General features: G+C 41.1%; 1 protein-coding gene across 6 annotated transcripts in view; it reads right to left on the bottom strand.

The window, feature by feature from the left end:
- Nucleotides 1–16,619, bottom strand: part of ENAH (ENAH actin regulator) — a 91,186-nt gene that overhangs the window by 58,089 nt on the left and 16,478 nt on the right. For all 6 annotated transcript variants that reach the window (XM_035722278.1, XM_035722276.1, XM_035722277.1 and 3 more), the window contains exon 3: nucleotides 2,765–2,942. In XM_035722278.1, coding sequence (XP_035578171.1) covers nucleotides 2,765–2,942 — 178 coding nt within the window. The remainder of the gene's footprint in view (nucleotides 1–2,764; nucleotides 2,943–16,619) is intronic.

Raw genomic sequence — 16,619 nt, 5'->3', positions numbered from 1 at the left:
CTGACCCCATCAGAGCGGCGCTACAGTTTTCTCTGTGAAGGCACGGAGGTTCTCAAGACGATTCCGTTTCAACAAAGGTGTGCATAACTTTAAAAAAAAAACCTGAAAATCACTCAGAAGGATAAACCAATATTCAGTGGATAATAACCATATTAACAGCTAGAAAAACAAAACAAAATGAACAGAAGTATTCGATATGGAAAAATGGTTTTAAAACATGGCAAATCGCTAGGCAGCAGGAAAGACCAATGTCTGCAGTCACTTCACCTTTGGGAATGTCTGTTTCTGCTGCTTCTGATCAGAGGTTCATTGGGTATATTGTTTGCTTAGGGAGGGGACACACAAGTTAAGCTTTTTCTTTTTTTTGTTTAAAGATTTTATTTATTAATTTGAGAGGGAGAGAATGAGAGATAGAGAGCACGAGAGGGAAAAGGGTCAGAGGGAGAAGCAGACTCCCTGCTGAGCAGGGAGCCCGATGCAGGACTTGATCCCGGGACTCCAGGATCATGACCTGAGCTGAAGGCAGTCGCTTAACCAACTGAGCCACCCAGGCGCCCCCAGTTAAGCTTTTTCAATGTGGTTCTGGCAGGAAGACAACAGATGGTTTCAGCAAGGAACTGGCTGTGAACCCACAGCAAAAGGCTGTGGAAAGGGAAGGTGCACTCAAGATGAGAGGCGACATCACTGGGCACGTTTGTTCAGGTGGACGGAAAGGCCACTAAATAATCCAGGGGGTGGGGGAGAAGACACATGTGTCCCACTGCAGAGATCTACAGAGAAAACTCTACCCTTCTGATTCTCAGCACCCAAATCCTCCTGTGCATCCACTTCCAAGCCAGTTAATACCATCAAAGATCAGAAATTAGTGCTTAACTACAGTAATTTATGAGAAAAGTCATTTTCTAAATAAACCATTTCCCGTGCTTTGTCTTCTCTAATGTAATTGCTAAAAACCAAAGCCTCTCTGCAGGGAGATGGTTAAGTCGGGGCCCCCTGTTCCACCAATGTCCCCCTCCCCTCGGCCCACGGCATGACAGGCCCAGGCTGTGACACAGAAAAGAACAAATTTCGAGATCATCTAAGAAGACTCTATTAAATTTTTTTGCCTTACCAAAATGCTCGTAGCTAGTGAGAGGATGGGCAAGTTTCCCACTTGCCAAACTTTCTAGAATGTGAAAATTACAAGAGAATGTAATGGAGTTTTTCCACACTAAGACTCATTAATTTCAAAAGATGGAGATCAGAAGAAAAAAACATTAGCACTTGCATTCTGAAAGCAAACTACAGGACTACACACTGATAAAAATAATCCTTTCCACTGGGTAAAAAACAAATTGATGACAAGATGAGAAATAATCATTTTAACCACTTTAGTAACATTTGGTTCCTAACATCCACGGACACTCTTTTGAAGGTTTAGAAATAAAAATGCTAGTTCATTTCAAATATGGGGAACCCAAAATGTCAGTGTCCTACATACACCCTCTACACTTTGGGCCTTTCATTATTTGGTGTGCAGTTGGCCTCTTCATAGGATATTAAGAGCCACGATTCTAGTTTCTCTGCTACGGTGAGACCATGACAAGGGGGCATTCTACCCCTGCAGCAGAAGGCCGACAGAGACAGACATGTGGGCATTCAGACCATCGACACCTGAGACGGTGCATACCCGAAGGCTTCTCTCTGCTACCCTTTGGACTTACTGACACACCAGGAGCTCCAGAGGCTTCTCAAAACAGGTAAGATGTAAGAGCTATGTACCAATGCTTTACAGAAATCCTAATTTCCTCAAAAGAGCTCATATAAAACATCTACAGTCATAAAAAGGAGCTTTCGGCAGATTCCAAAATGTCTTCTTACTCTGAAATTCATATCTGAAATAGACTAACCCACGGGCTAGATGTTTCAACCCTTCTTAGAATAAGACACAGTATAAATAAAATTTAACATATCTATAACAGGTTTTGAAAGTCTATACCCTTCAACAAAATATCAAAAATCACTCTCTCTCTCCTCTTAAAATATATAAATACATTTTGCTTATGGCACATTTGTATATTCAACTCACTACCAAGCACACAACAAAAGCAAGAGAAATCACATTTACATTGTTTTACATATAACTTATTTTTAGAATATAATATCTATCTCTCCCCAAAGAGTTCACCACACGTTGGCATTTCTCCTTTTCAATCTTGTGAACCAAAACTAAAACACAGTTCGTCTCTGATGCATACACAGATTTAAATCCTGGGTTCTTAAACAGTGAATTATTTCTGCTTCTCTTTTTAACCACCATGCAGCGTAAGAGGAGATGCAATTCATGGCTTGTACCACCTGAGGGCACTCCTAAAATCTTTAAACAACTTCCAGGATCAAGTTCTATGAACGAGGAGGAAGGGAATCCGGTCCTACTTGAAATTCATGGGCTCGGTAGCGCCTTAAAATGTGTTTTAAGGTGCTTCAGAAAACGTGTTTCTTCGTACAGGGGCGAGATGATACATACACATGATTTCTATCCAGGGCATATTCTCAGAGCCTCACATCATGCAAGGAAAGCTGAGGTTCTCTAGAGCAGGAGGAGCGTAACTATCTTCAAAAGAGAGGGTTAAAAATTGACTAACATGAGATTATCCTTCTAGACCATATGTTTATCATCAACAAACCAAAGCTTTGTTTTGAAATTCAAGAATTAACTTCAAATATATTTCACATTCACATACACATGGCACTTCAAGAAGACAAGTAAACCCAGATGCTGTACCTGTTTCCTGGGAATTCAACACCTCTAGGGCATGCATCATGGCACTTGCGAAGACATTGGCATCCTCCTTGCTGCCAAAGTTGAGGCCATACACCTGTCGAGCATCTCGCCACTGGTGGAAAGTCTGCGTAGCCTGGTTGTACTTCAAGCCCTTAGGGATGGCACAGTTTATCACCACCTGAAAGACAGGCATGTGCCACGGGGTCAACCTAATACTCGGCAGAATCAACACACCCTGCCTGGATGTACTCATTCAAACCTGTTCCTCATGGGCCTTGGCAAAAAAAAAAAAAAAAAAAAAAAGGTTAAAAACCATTCTCTCGGGTAAAATCAGCCAGCAGAAATAACAGTCTGATGGAAGGTAAAGCTGTCTGATGTTACGAAGGTCTGGCCTTAAAACAGTAAATCAGCAGAACAACAACAACAACAAAATCTACACCCTCATTAAATATATTTTAACATGCTTATTAAAGTACTATATTTCAGAAAACATATGAAACGTAAGCAGTGAATGGTCCCACGCAGCCAAAATCCTGATGCAGACAAAGGAACGTTAACGCCAGAAACTTCCTTTGTAAGTCCTTCACCTCCCCAAAGGCGCCGGCCCACAGTTCCAGCATCGGTCAGTTGTCGGGCTTCTGAATTACGTGAGCAGAGCTACACAGTACCTACCGTCAGTGCATGCTCTCCGTTCCTCAGGACTGTTCGTGCAAGTCAGCTCACCATCACACGCAGCTCTGGTTTATTCTTTTTCACTGCTCTGTGGTGTTCCATCGTATCAACCACGCTTATTTACCCATCCTCCCATTCGCGAACATTTGCAGTGCTTGCAGTTTGGCGCTATTAAAAACACTGGTTATGAACATCCTAGTAAAGTTTTCTGCTGCACACGGGTACCCATTCTGCTGAGTGTATATCCAGGAGTGGAGTTGTCACAGGCCAAAGACGTGCTCAACTTCAGCAGACAACTCCAAGTAGCTTTGCAAATTGGTTCTATCAATTTTCACTTCCATGGCAGCCTCCAACAGCTTGCGTAAGCACACATACAACATTTCAACTGCAATTGTCTGCCTTTATCTGAGCACTTCTGGTAGGTATGAGAACCATACCACCATGGTCCCAGCCGCATATATCCTTGATCACTAATGAGATTTAGTACTGTTCCATGTTCTAACGGCTATGTGGATATCTTCTATGAACACCTGCTTAAATTAAATCTCTTGCCTGTTTTTCTACTGAGCTGTTCATCTTTTTCTCTGCTGATTTGGAAGAGTCCTTTATACATTCTGGATGGGACCCCACCGCGGGTTATCCAGGCTGCAAATACCTTCTCCCAGGGTGCAGCCTGCCTTGTCACTCCCTGAACGGTGTCTTCTGATGAATGCAAGTTCTTAACTTTTATTCAGTCCCAAGTAGTGATCTTTTCCTTTCACTGTTAATGCTTTTTGTAACTTGTTTAAAAAGTGCTTCTCAATTCCAAGACCATGAAAATATTATCCCATATTATTTTAGGAGCTTTACTGTTTTACTTTTATAGTTACATCTCCTAATCCACCTGGAAAGTTTGGCCTCTGGTGTGAAATAAGGTTCGAGTTTCCTTTTCATTTCAATATGGCCATCCGATCAATCCAGCACGATCTATTAACTATGCTGTGGGCTTACTTTTTTCATAAATCAAGTGTCTAGATGGCTCCGTTTTGTTCTACTGGTCAACATGCCTATCTCTGAGCCAACAGCACAGTGTCTTAATTACTGTAGCTCTATCCCAAACCTTGACTGCCCCTAGAGTAGTTGTCCGTCCTCTGTTGTTCCTCACTGTTGCTGTGGCTAGCCTCAATCTTTTGTGTGCAGCTACCGTTTTATATTCAGATTATTAATTCTGCATGACTTACACAATCTGTCTCTGCTTTTCAATGGAGGGTTCAGTCCATTTACTATGTTTCACGTAAATTATATACAAATTTGGGCCTAACTCCATCCCTTCTTTGAGAGTGTATTATTACTACCCTTCTACTAGCTTGCTAGTTGCACAAGCTTTCACTGCCCTGGAGAGTAAGACAGGCATCAACGCCTCACTTTATACAACAGACAACCACTGAGGACTTGCCCATATTTACACCTGCTGCTGCTTTTTATTCCTTCTGCCCTTTCCAAGCTTCTGACCGTGAGGAACACATTTCAGAATTTCAATTTCTTTCACTGTAGATCTCATGATGAATTCTCTCCATTTTTGTGTCAGAAAACGTCTTTAATTCACCTTCCTTTTCGAAGGGGATTTTTATCACGTGGGCCACTTGTTTCCTTTCCCGCCCGCTGTCTTCTCAGTTTTTGCTGCTTCTGCTGAGAAGTCAGCCGACCACTTGCTGCAGCGTCCCCAAGCTGTCTTGTCTCCACTGGCTGCTCGCAGGTCTCACCCTGCATTTAGTTTACAAGGGTTTCATATGATGGGTTTATACATGGTTTTCTCTGTATTGACCCCACTTAAGGTGCACAGCATCTCCAAGTTATGTTCTGTTGTCAACTTGTGAAAGTTCTTTTTCACACCCTCAGTTTTCCTTCTGTCCTAGCCTCTCCTCGTGCCTCCAACTACACATAGACTTCTCACCACATCCACAATCTCTTTTTTCTCTTAATTCCCTTCATCTTTTTCACCACCCCCATCCCTCCCCTTTGGCAATGCCCCATTTATTCTCTGGATTTATGAATCTATTTCTGTTTTCGTTTTTTAGATTCCATGTGTAAGTGAAATGATATGGTATTTGTCTTTCATTTCATTTAGTATCATAACCTCCAGATCCAACCATGTTGTTGCAAACAGCAAGGTTTCATTCTTTTTTATGGCCGAGTAATATTCTACCGTGAACACACACCACATCTTCCTTATCCATGTGTCTATCAGCAAACACTTGGGTTACTTCCACATTTTGCCTACTGTAAATACTGCTGCAATAAACATAGGGGTGCATATACCTTCTGGAATTAGTTTTTGTTTCCCTGTGTTTTTTTGTGTCCATATTTTTCCTCTCTCAGAATTTCTTAGTTTCAGTTTGAATATTTTCTTCTTTTGGGGTGGGGGGCAGAGGAAGAGAGAGCATCCTAAGCAGGCTCCACCCCCAGCACAGAGCCTGATGCGGGGCTCCATCTCACGACCCCTAGATCACAACCTGAGCCGACTGTGCCACCCAGGCGCCCCTAAACATTTTCTTCTGACTTATATTCTGTTTACTGCTTCTCTTTAGCTGTCCCTAGTCGGCTGTAAAACCCACTAGCGAACTGTTGACAGCACTGAGCTTCCAATTCTGAAACTTCCATGTGTTTTTATTTTCAAGTTTCTATTCTCTGCTGAAATTCTCAACCTTGTGCTAGTTCCTTGAATATGTAAAGTAGAGTTACTCTCAAGTCAATTCTGGATTCCCAGTGGGTCTGTTCTGTTACCACCCCTCTTGCCTCCTCACGGGCCTTGTGATTTTGATTTCATGCCAGACGCTGTGTGTGGACAACTGTACAGAAATTGTGAAGCCTACAATGACGTTACAGTTTTCCAGGGAAGATGCATCCATTTGCTTCTGGCAAGCAGCTAGGAAAACTAACAATCTGAAATCACCTTAATCCCAGAATGAATGAAGTGATTAGAGGCTGGGTATCAGTTCCTGTAAAGACCAGCCTCACTCTGAGGCAAACCTCCTCCCAGGGGATGGGGCTTAGGGGTCCCGAATCATGGCCCGAGGGTTACCAAGAAAACCCTCCCTCACGAGCAGGCTCCAGTGCCGAGTTCTTGTTCTACTAGGTCCCAGGAATCCGCCAAAAGCTCTGCTCAGTCCCCTCCTTCAGAACTGAGACGTGCCTCGAGGTAAACAGAGGTCCGAAGCTGGGCTCACTTCTCTGGTTCTCTCTTCTTGCAGATTATGGACCCATAATTCATTGTCATGTAGGCTCTCCAAACATTTTCCTCTTATTATTATTCTGTCCAATTGTGTTAGTTCTCAGAGAGAAGCTGTCTACATTACCTCATCCACCAATACCCAAACTTGAAATTATTTTTAAATAAGATGACCTCTTAGAGCCATTATGCCAGACACAAACTGACAAATACTGTCGGACTCCACTTATCTGAAATACCTACAATAGTCAAATTCATTAAAAACAACAGGTGGAATGAAGGTTGCCAGGACTACGGAAGAGCAAACAGAGACTGTTTCACGGGTTCAGTTTCAGCACAGAAGGAAGATGAACAGTGGGGATGGTTGCACACCCATGTGAGTGAACCTAATATGACTGAACTCTACACTCAGACGGGTAAAATGGTCAATCTTACGTGATGTATATTTTACAATTTAAACAATGATGACCTCTTGCATGTGATGTTTGTACGTATCAGAGTGGGGGCCACAAATCATCATCGGAAAATTATAAGCCCCGTTTGAAGGTGGAGCTATATCCCTGCTTGGCAAATAATCTGAAAAGGTCGGGCAAAAACAGCGACATTCCTTTTATCAATCGTTCAGCAACAGAATGTTAGAAAAGAGGAGGAAAATGTTACTTAAATATTATGTACATCACTAAGTTCACTTCCTCCGTGGGGAGAGACCAAACATGTTGATTCAACTACTTCATTCATTTCTAACTTTCAAGGATAGGCAGTACTGTACATAATCTCAAGAAACTTAATTTTTTATTTATTTTTTACATTTTATTAAGTAGGCTCCATGCCCAATATGGGGCTTGAACTCATGAACCTGAGATCAAGGGTTGCGGACTCTACTGAGCCAGCCAGATGCCCCTCAAAAAACAAAAGTAAAAGGGAAAGCAGATATGTTCACATAAGACTAACTGCTTGCTGGAGGTCCACAAGGGATGCGACCAGATTTGGACTTGATCATCATCCTCAATACTTCCCATCCAATGAGCCTGAGTCTGGATGAATGGTAATGTTCTATCCTCCATGTGCTCACCCACTTCCAGCCACATCCTAGCAGAGCAAACCATGCACTGAGCATCTATTCTTCCTTGTCTTCTTGGCTCAGTATCTCACCCTGTCTATTAAGTCATTCACGACCCTCCCTCCCCATCTTCTCAACAAAATGACAGTTCCTGTATGCTGCACTGTGCTGCGAATTACATTTACCATAACTGAAACAACTTCTTCTTTACTGCAGCTTTCTTTCAAATGTAAGCACGGTGCTTAGAACATAATACGCACTTAGTAAGTGTTAAGCAAAAAAGGGGTGGGAGAATATTTTAATATGCATATATGTAATATGTGTGCATTCAATCTGAAAAATAAATGGGGATGATTTTTTTAAATGGCTCGCACTACAAAAAATTTAGATATTATTTAACAAAGTATAAAAACATGTTTCCACTTAAAATAGACCGATAACCATTAAAAAATGTAACAAGGTAGCAGTGCCCGGTGGCTCAGCCAGTTAAGCATTCAACTCTTGGTTTTAGACTCAGGTCATGATCTCAGGGTCGGGTATCGAGCCCCAGGTTGGGAATCCACGCTCAGCAGGGAGTCTGCTTGAGATTCTCTCTCTCCCTTTCCCTCTGCCCCTCCCCCTGCTCCCTCTCTCTAAAATAAATAAATCTTTAAAAAAATCAAAAAAGGTTAACAAGATGGTCTGGAATGAAAGGAAACCAATTAGGGGTGCCTGGGTGGCTCAGTTGGTTAAGCATCTGACTCTTGATTTCAGCTCAGTTCATGATCTCAGGGTTGTGGGATCAAACCCCCCCCATCAGATTTTCTCTCTCTCTCTCCCTCTGTCCCTCCCACCCTCAAGAAAGAAGGAAAGAAAAGAAAACAAGCCAATCATTTATCAGATTTATTCTTAGGTACATTATCATTTTTGATACTTTAAAATATCTTTATAAAATACCCGCACAACACAGGTTTAAACTGTAGGGTCCACTTACATACAGACATTTTTTTGAAACAATCCAGTGCTGTAAATGTATGTTCTCTTCCTTATGATTTTAATAGCATTTTCTTTTCTCCAGCTTACTTTATTGTAATAATACAATGCCTAATACACATAACATACAAAATAACGTGTCCATCAACTGTTTGTGTTATCGGTGAGGCTTCCGGGTAACTGCAGGCTATATTAGCAGGTAAGCTTTGGGGAAGTGGAAGGTTAAACATGGATTTTGAACTGCACGGGAGGTGGTGCCCCCAGCCCCCATGTTGTTCAAGGGTCAGCTGTATTTTCAAATTGTTTATTGCTAGGTACACAAAAACGCTACTGATTTTTATAAACTGATCTTTTATCCAGCAAACATGCTCAACAATCTTATTAGTTCTCATATCTCATCTGCAGATGCTCCTGGGATTTTTTATGTAGACAACTTCATCACCAGGGAATAAGGTCAGCTCTGTTTCCTCCTTTCCAAACCGTAGATTCCTTCATCTTCCTATCACTATGTTACCTCCCCCTCTGCACTGCTAAATGCAAATGATTAAAGCTGAAATCCCCAAGTAATTCCCAACTCTCATGGTAATCCCTTCCACTATTACACTATTCGGTAAGATGTTGGATGTATGTTTATACTATGCATTCTTTTTTTCAAGATTTTATTTATTTATTTGAGAGAGAGAGAATGAGAGATAGAGAGCACGAGAGGAAAGAGGGTCAGAGGGAGAAGCAGACTCCCCGCTGAGCAGGGAGCCCGATGCGGGACCCGATCCCGGGACTCCAGGATCATGACCTGAGCCGAAGGCTTAACCAACTGAGCCACCCAGGTGCCCACTATGCATCCTTATTAGCATAAGAAAATTCATTCTTATACCAAATGTACTGAAAATTATTATGTATGGATTTTATCAAATGCTTTTTCTGAATCTCGCTTTTTTTATAGGCTTTTCCTGATAAATTACATTAATTAATTATCTAATGTTAAACCAGCCTTACATTACTGAGATGGAGACAAACCTTATTTGGTCAAGAAGTGGTAATTTTTTCCATACAGACTGCTGCATTAGGTCTGCTAGTATCTTACTAAGGACTTTTATATCTGTATGTCAATGCTCATACTGAGGCTGGCCTATAATCTTCCTCTCTCAAACTGTTCTATGTTGCAGGTATCAAAATTATACTAGCCTCATAAAATACTATTCTTTATAACCTTCTGTATAAAACAGGTAATATCTTAAAGGTTTTTAGATTTTGTTTGTAAAGCTCTGGACACCCTCCCTCGTTTTTTAGATTTTGGGGGCAGACTATTAATTATTGATATATTTCATGATTGTCGGTCTGTTTTTCAATTTTTCTGCCAGCCTTGGTAAATTATATTTTCTACAGTATGACCCATTTCTTGGCTAAAGCTGGTCATAATATTTTTTTAAGATTTTTATTTATTAATTATTTGACAGAGACAGCGAGAGAAGGGAACACAAGCAGGGGGAGTGGGAGAGGGAGAAGCAGAAAAGCTGTTCATAATATTATAATTGATTTCCTTACTATAATTGTAACAATCCTTTTTAATCCTAATACTATTTGTAACTTTTCATATTTTGTGTGATTCTGCCAAGTTTTCCATTCAATGAAATGCTTTTGTTAATAATTTCCATTTTTTTAGTTATTTAATATCTCCTTTTATTTTTAGTTATTTTATTATTTATTTTATTTCCTTTATTTTCCTCCTGCTTTCCTTGGGTCAAGCTCATTAAATGCCATGAAGATTTGTCCATCAAAGAGCAGCTTAGATGTTTTACCAGTTTCTACATGTAACATCGTGTCACTACAGTTGAAGTCTTTTATTTTCTAAACACTTTTTAATCTTCATAATGATTTCCTCTTAGTGTCACAAATTATTCAGAAGGTTTTTTAAAATTTCCAAACATTCCAGGGGGCGGAGCAAGATGGCGGAGGAGTAGGAGACCTAGATTTCGTCTGGTCTCAGGAATAAAGCTGAATAGGGATCAAACCATTCTGAACACCTACGAACTCAACAGGAGATAGAAGAGGAGAGTAGCAACAACTATCTGAACAGAGAAGCGACCGCTTACTGGAAGGTAGGACGTGCGGAGAAGTGAATCCGAGGTGATATTCGGGAGGATAGACGGCGGGGGAGGGGGCCTCTGTCGGCCACTTCTGGCAAGTGATAGAGCCGCGGAGCACAAAATCGGACCTTTTAGAAGTTGGATCCGCTGAGTGACGTCGCTCCAGTGCCTAAGCGGGGGGTGGAATCCTCCCGGGACAGTGTGGTCTCAGGACCCTTGGGGTCACAAGAAACACCGGGGGTGCCTGAGTGCGCTAGAGCTCCCAGGTATCGGAGAGGGGAAGCCGGCTGCAGAGACGGAGCTGAGGCGCGGGCTCTCAGCTCGGGGTTGCCATAAACTGTGATCCAGGGCCCAGTCGGACCACTACTCCTCCAGCAGGGACCCAACAAGCGGCAGATCCGGGGAGACTCCCCTTCCTCTCCGGGGAGGAGCGGCGCGGGAGCGCACCGCAGGGATCTGCTGGGTTTGGAGACTCCACACGGGGTCGGGTGCCAGAGAGAAACGCTCGGTCACAGGCCGGGTGAGCACGGAGTGCGGCCGGAGACCAGGGAGACGGCAGTGACTGCTTTTCTCTGGGGGCGAACTGAGGAGCGGAGCCTCGAGTTCTCGGCTCCTCCGGGTGGAGATTGGGAGGCCACCATTTTCACCCTGGTCCTCCAAAGCTGTACCGAGAGCTTGCAGGGAACAAAAGCTCCTGAGAGCAAACCCGAGCAGCTTGCTTAGCCCAGACCAACAAGGGCGGGGCAATTCAGCCTCCAGCAAAGACTTTTGGAAACCACGGCAACAGACCCGTCCCCCAGAAGATGAGCACGAACAGCCAGCAAGCCAAGACCAAGTTTACCGATCAAGGAGAACGGGAGAACTCCGGCGCTAGGGGAATACTGCACACAGAATTCATGGCTTTTTTTTTTAACCATGACTCATTAGTTCATCAAAGTTAATTTTTTTAACTGTTTTTTAATTTTTCTTTTTCCCTTTTTCAACCATCTTATCAATCCCTTTTTTAAAAAAAACATTTTTTATTTTTCATTTTTAGAGTCATATTTTATCCCTTCATAGTAGTTACCCTTATTTTTGGCACATATATATAAGTTGTTCTCTCTTTAAAATTTTGAGATACACTTTCTTCTAACATCAAAATATACCCTAAATCACTAGTGTATGGCTTTGTTCTAGTCTCCTGCCTGATCACATTCTCTCCCTTTTTTTTTTTAAATCTTCTTTCTTTTTTCAAACAACTTCTTATCAATTCCTTTTATAAAATCTTTTATAATTTTCATCTTTACAGTCATCTTCCATCCCTTCATTGTATCAACCCTTATTTTGTACATATATAAGTCTTTCTTCCTTTAAAATTTTAGGAGGCACTTTTTTCTAACAAACCAAAATACGCCCCAAATCTAGTGTGTGGCACTGATCTATGCACTAGCCTGATCATATCTGATCATATTCTGTTTTTTTTGTATTGTTCTGTTTTTGGTTTTTTTTTGTTTTTTTCTTTCTTTTCTCTTTCTTTTTTCTTTCTTTCCCTTTCTTCCCCCGTGGTTGCAGGTCTTTTCTGATTTGTATAGAGTATATTTGCTGGGGACGTTGTTAAACTGTTAGCATTTTGTTCTCTCATTCATCTATTCTCCTCTGGACAAAATGACAAGACGAAAAAAATCACCTCAGCAAAAAGAACAAGAGGTAGTACCATCAGCCAGGGACCTACTCAATACGGACATTAGTACGATATCGGACCTAGAGTTCAGAATCATGACTTTGAAGATACTAGCTGGGCTTGAAAAAAGCGTGGAAGTTATTAGAGAAACCCTTTCTGGAGAAATAAAAGAACTAAAATCTAACCAAGTCGAAATCAAAAAGGCTATTAATGAGGTGCAATCAAAAACGGGGGCACTAACTGCTAGGATAAATGAGGCAGAAGAGAGAATCAGCGATACAGAAGACCAAATGATGGAAAATAAAGAGGCTGAGAAAAAGAGAGAGAAACAACTACAGGATCACGAGGGCAGAATTCGAGAGATAAGCGATACAATAAGACGAAACAACATTAGAATAATTGGGATCCCAGAAGAAGAAGAAAGAGAGAGAGGGGCAGAAGGTATATTGGAGCAAATTAGAGCAGAGAACTTCCCTAAAGTGGGGAAGGAAACAGGCATCAAAATCCAGGAGGCACAGAGAACCCCTCTCAAAAGCAATAATAATAGGTCAACACCCCGACATCTAATAGTAAAACTTACAAGTCTCAGAGACAAAGAGAAAATCTTGAAAGCAGCTCGGGAGAAGAGATATGTAACCTACAATAGTGGAAATATTAGATTGGCAACAGACCTATACAGAGAGACCTGGCAGGTCAGAAAGGACTGGCAAGATATCTTCAGAGCACTAAACGAGAAAAATATGCAGCCAAGAATACTATATCCAGCTAAGCTGTCACTGAAAATAGAAGGAGAGATAAAAAGCTTCCAGGGCAAACAAAAACTAAAGGAATTTGCAAACATGAAACCAGCCCTACAAGAAATACTGAAAGGGGTCCTCTAAGCAAAGAGAGAGCCTAAAAGCAGCATAGATCAGAAAGGAACACAGACAATATACAGTAACAGTCACCTTACAGGCAATACAATGGCACTAAATTCACCTTTCAATAGTTACCCTGAATGTAAATGGGCTAAATGCCCCAATCAAAAGACATAGGCTATCAGATTGGATTAAAAAACAAGACCCATCGATATGCTGTCTGCAAGAGACTCATTTTAGACCCAAAGCACCCCCAGATTGAAAGTGAGGGGGTGGAAAACCATTTACCATGCTAATGGACACCAAAAGAAAGCTGGGGTGGCAATCCTTATATCAGACAAATTAGATTTTTAAAACAAAGACTGTAATAAGAGATGAGGAAGGACACTATATCCTACTTAAAGGGTCTATCCAACAAGAAGATCTAACAATTGTAAATATCTATGCCCCGAACATGGGAGCAGCCAATTATATAAGGCAATTAATAACAAAAGCAAAGAAACACATTGACAACAATACAATAATAGTGGGGGACTTTAACACCCCCCTGACTGAAATGGACAGATCATCTAAGCAAAAGATCAAGAAGGAAATAAAGACTTTAAATGACACACTGGACCAAATGGACTTCACAGACATATTCAGAACATTCCATCCCAAAGCAATGGAATACACATTCTTCTCTAGTGCCCATGGAACATTCTCCAGAACTGATCACATCCTAAGTCACAAATCAGGTCTCAACCGGTATCAAAAGATTGGGATTATTCCCTGCATATTTTCAGACCACAATGCTTTGAAACTAGAACTCAATCACAAGAGGAAAGTCAAAAAGAACTCAAATACATGGAGGCTAAAGAGCATCCTACTCAAGAATGAATGGGTCAGCCAGGAAATTAAAGAAGAATTAAAAAAATTCATGGAAACCAATGAAAATGAAAACACAACTGTTCAAAATCTTTGGGATACAGCAAAGGCAGTCCTGAGAGGAAAGTATATAGCAATACAAGCCTTTCTCAAGAAACAAGAAAGGTCTCAAACACACAACCTAACCCTACACCTAAAGGAGCTGGAGAAAGAACAGCAAATAAAGCCTAAACCCAGCAGAAGAGAAATAATAAAGATCAGAGCAGAAATCAATGAACTAGAAACCAAAAGAACAGTAGAACAGATCAACGAAACTAGGAGCTGGTTCTTTGAAAGAATTAACAAGATTGATAAACTCCTGGCCAGACTTACCAAAAGGAAAAGAGAAATGACCCAAATCAACAAAATCATGAATGAAAGAGGAGAGATCACAACCAACACCAAAGAAATACAAACAATTATAAGAACATATTATGAGCAACTCTATGCCAACAAATTAGATAACCTGGAAGAAATGGCTGCATTCCTAGAGATGTATCAACTACCAAAATTGAACCAGGAAGAAATAGAAAACCTGAACAGACCTATAGCCACTAAGGAAATTGAAGCAGTCATCAAAAATCTCCCAAGAAACAAAAGCCCAGGGCCAGATGGCTTCCCAGGGGAATTCTATCACACATTTAAAGAAGAATTAATACCTATTCTCCTGAAACTGTTCCAAAAAATAGAAATGGAAGGAAAACTTCCAAACTCATTTTATGAGGCCACCATTACCTTGTTCCCCAAACCATACAAAGACCCCATCAAAAAGGAGAATTACAGACCAATATCCTTGATGAACATGGATGCAAAAATTCTCACCAAAATACTAGCCAATAGGATCCAACAGTACATTAAAAGGATTATTCACCACGACCAAGTGGGATTTATCCCTGGGCTGCAAGGCTGGTTCAACATCCACAAATCAATCAACGTGATACAATACATTAACAAAAGAAAGAACAAGAATCATGTGATCCTCTCAATAGATGCAGAAAAAGCATTTGACAAAGTACAGCATTCTTTCTTGATCAAAACTCTTCAGAGTACAGGGATAGAGGGTACATACCTCAATATCATAAAAGCCATCTCTGAAAAACCTACAGCGAATACCATTCTCAATGGGGAAAAGCTGAGAGCTTTTCCCCTAAGGTCAGGAACGCGGCAGGGATGTCCACTATCACCACTGCTATTCAACATAGTATTAGAAGTCCTAGCCACAGTGATCAGACAACAAAAAGAAATCAAAGGCATCCAAATCAGGAAAGAGGAAGTCAAACTCTCACTCTTTGCAGATGATATGATACTGTATGTGGAAAATCCAAAAGTCTCCACCCCAAAACTGCTAGAACTCATACAGGAATTCAGTAAAGTAGCAGGATATAAAATCAATGCACAGAAATCAGTGGCATTCCTATACACCACCAACAAGACGGAAGAGAGACAAATCAAGGAGTCGATCCCATTTACAATTGCACCCAAAACCATAAGATACCTAGGAATAAATCTAACCAAAGAGGCAAAGGATCTGTACTCAGAAAAGTATAAAATACTCATGAAAGAAATTGAAGAAGACACAAAGAAATGGAAAAACGTTCCATGCTCATGGATTGGAAGAACAAACATTGTGAAGGTGTCAAGGCTACCTAGAGCAATCTACACATTCAATGCAATCCCCATCAAAATACCATCCACTTTTTTCAAAGAAATGGAACAAATAATCCTAAAATTTGTATGGAACCAGAAGAGACCCTGAATAGCCAGAGGAATATTGAAAAAGAAAAGCAAAGCTGGCGGCATCACAATTCCGGACTTCCAGCTCTATTACAAAGCTGTCATCATCAAGACAGTATGGTAACTGGCACAAAAACAGACACATAGATCAATGGAACAGAATCGAGAGCCCAGAAATGGACCCTCAACTCTATGGTCAACTTATCTTTGACAAAGTAGGAAAGAATGTCCAGTGGAAAAAAGACAGTCTCTTCAACAAATGGTGTTGGGAAAATTGGACAGCCACAGGCAGAAGAATGAAACTGGACCATTTCCTTACACCACACACAAAAATAGACTCCAAATGGTTGAAAGACCTAAACGTGAGACAGGAGTCCATCAACATCCTAAAGGAGAACACAGGTAGCAACCTCTTCGACCTCAGCCGCAGCAACTTCTTCCTAGAAACATCGCCAAAGGCAAGGGAAGCAAGGGCAAAAATGAACTATTGGGATTTCATCAAGATAAAAACCTTTTGCACAGCAAAAGAAACAGTCCACAAAACCAAAAGACAACCGACAGGATGGGAGACAATATTTGCAAATGACATATCAGATAAAGGGCTAGTATCCAAAATCTATAAAGAACTTACCAAACTCAATACCCAAAGAACAAATAATCCAATCAAGAAATGGGCAGAAGACATGAACAGACATTTTT

This window comes from Zalophus californianus, chromosome 10 (assembly GCF_009762305.2).
Source record: "Zalophus californianus isolate mZalCal1 chromosome 10, mZalCal1.pri.v2, whole genome shotgun sequence".
In the NCBI taxonomy this organism is placed as follows: domain Eukaryota; kingdom Metazoa; phylum Chordata; class Mammalia; order Carnivora; family Otariidae; genus Zalophus; species Zalophus californianus.
The sequence above is the reverse complement of the archived record's forward strand: the minus strand, read 5'-3'. Positions and strand labels throughout refer to the sequence as shown.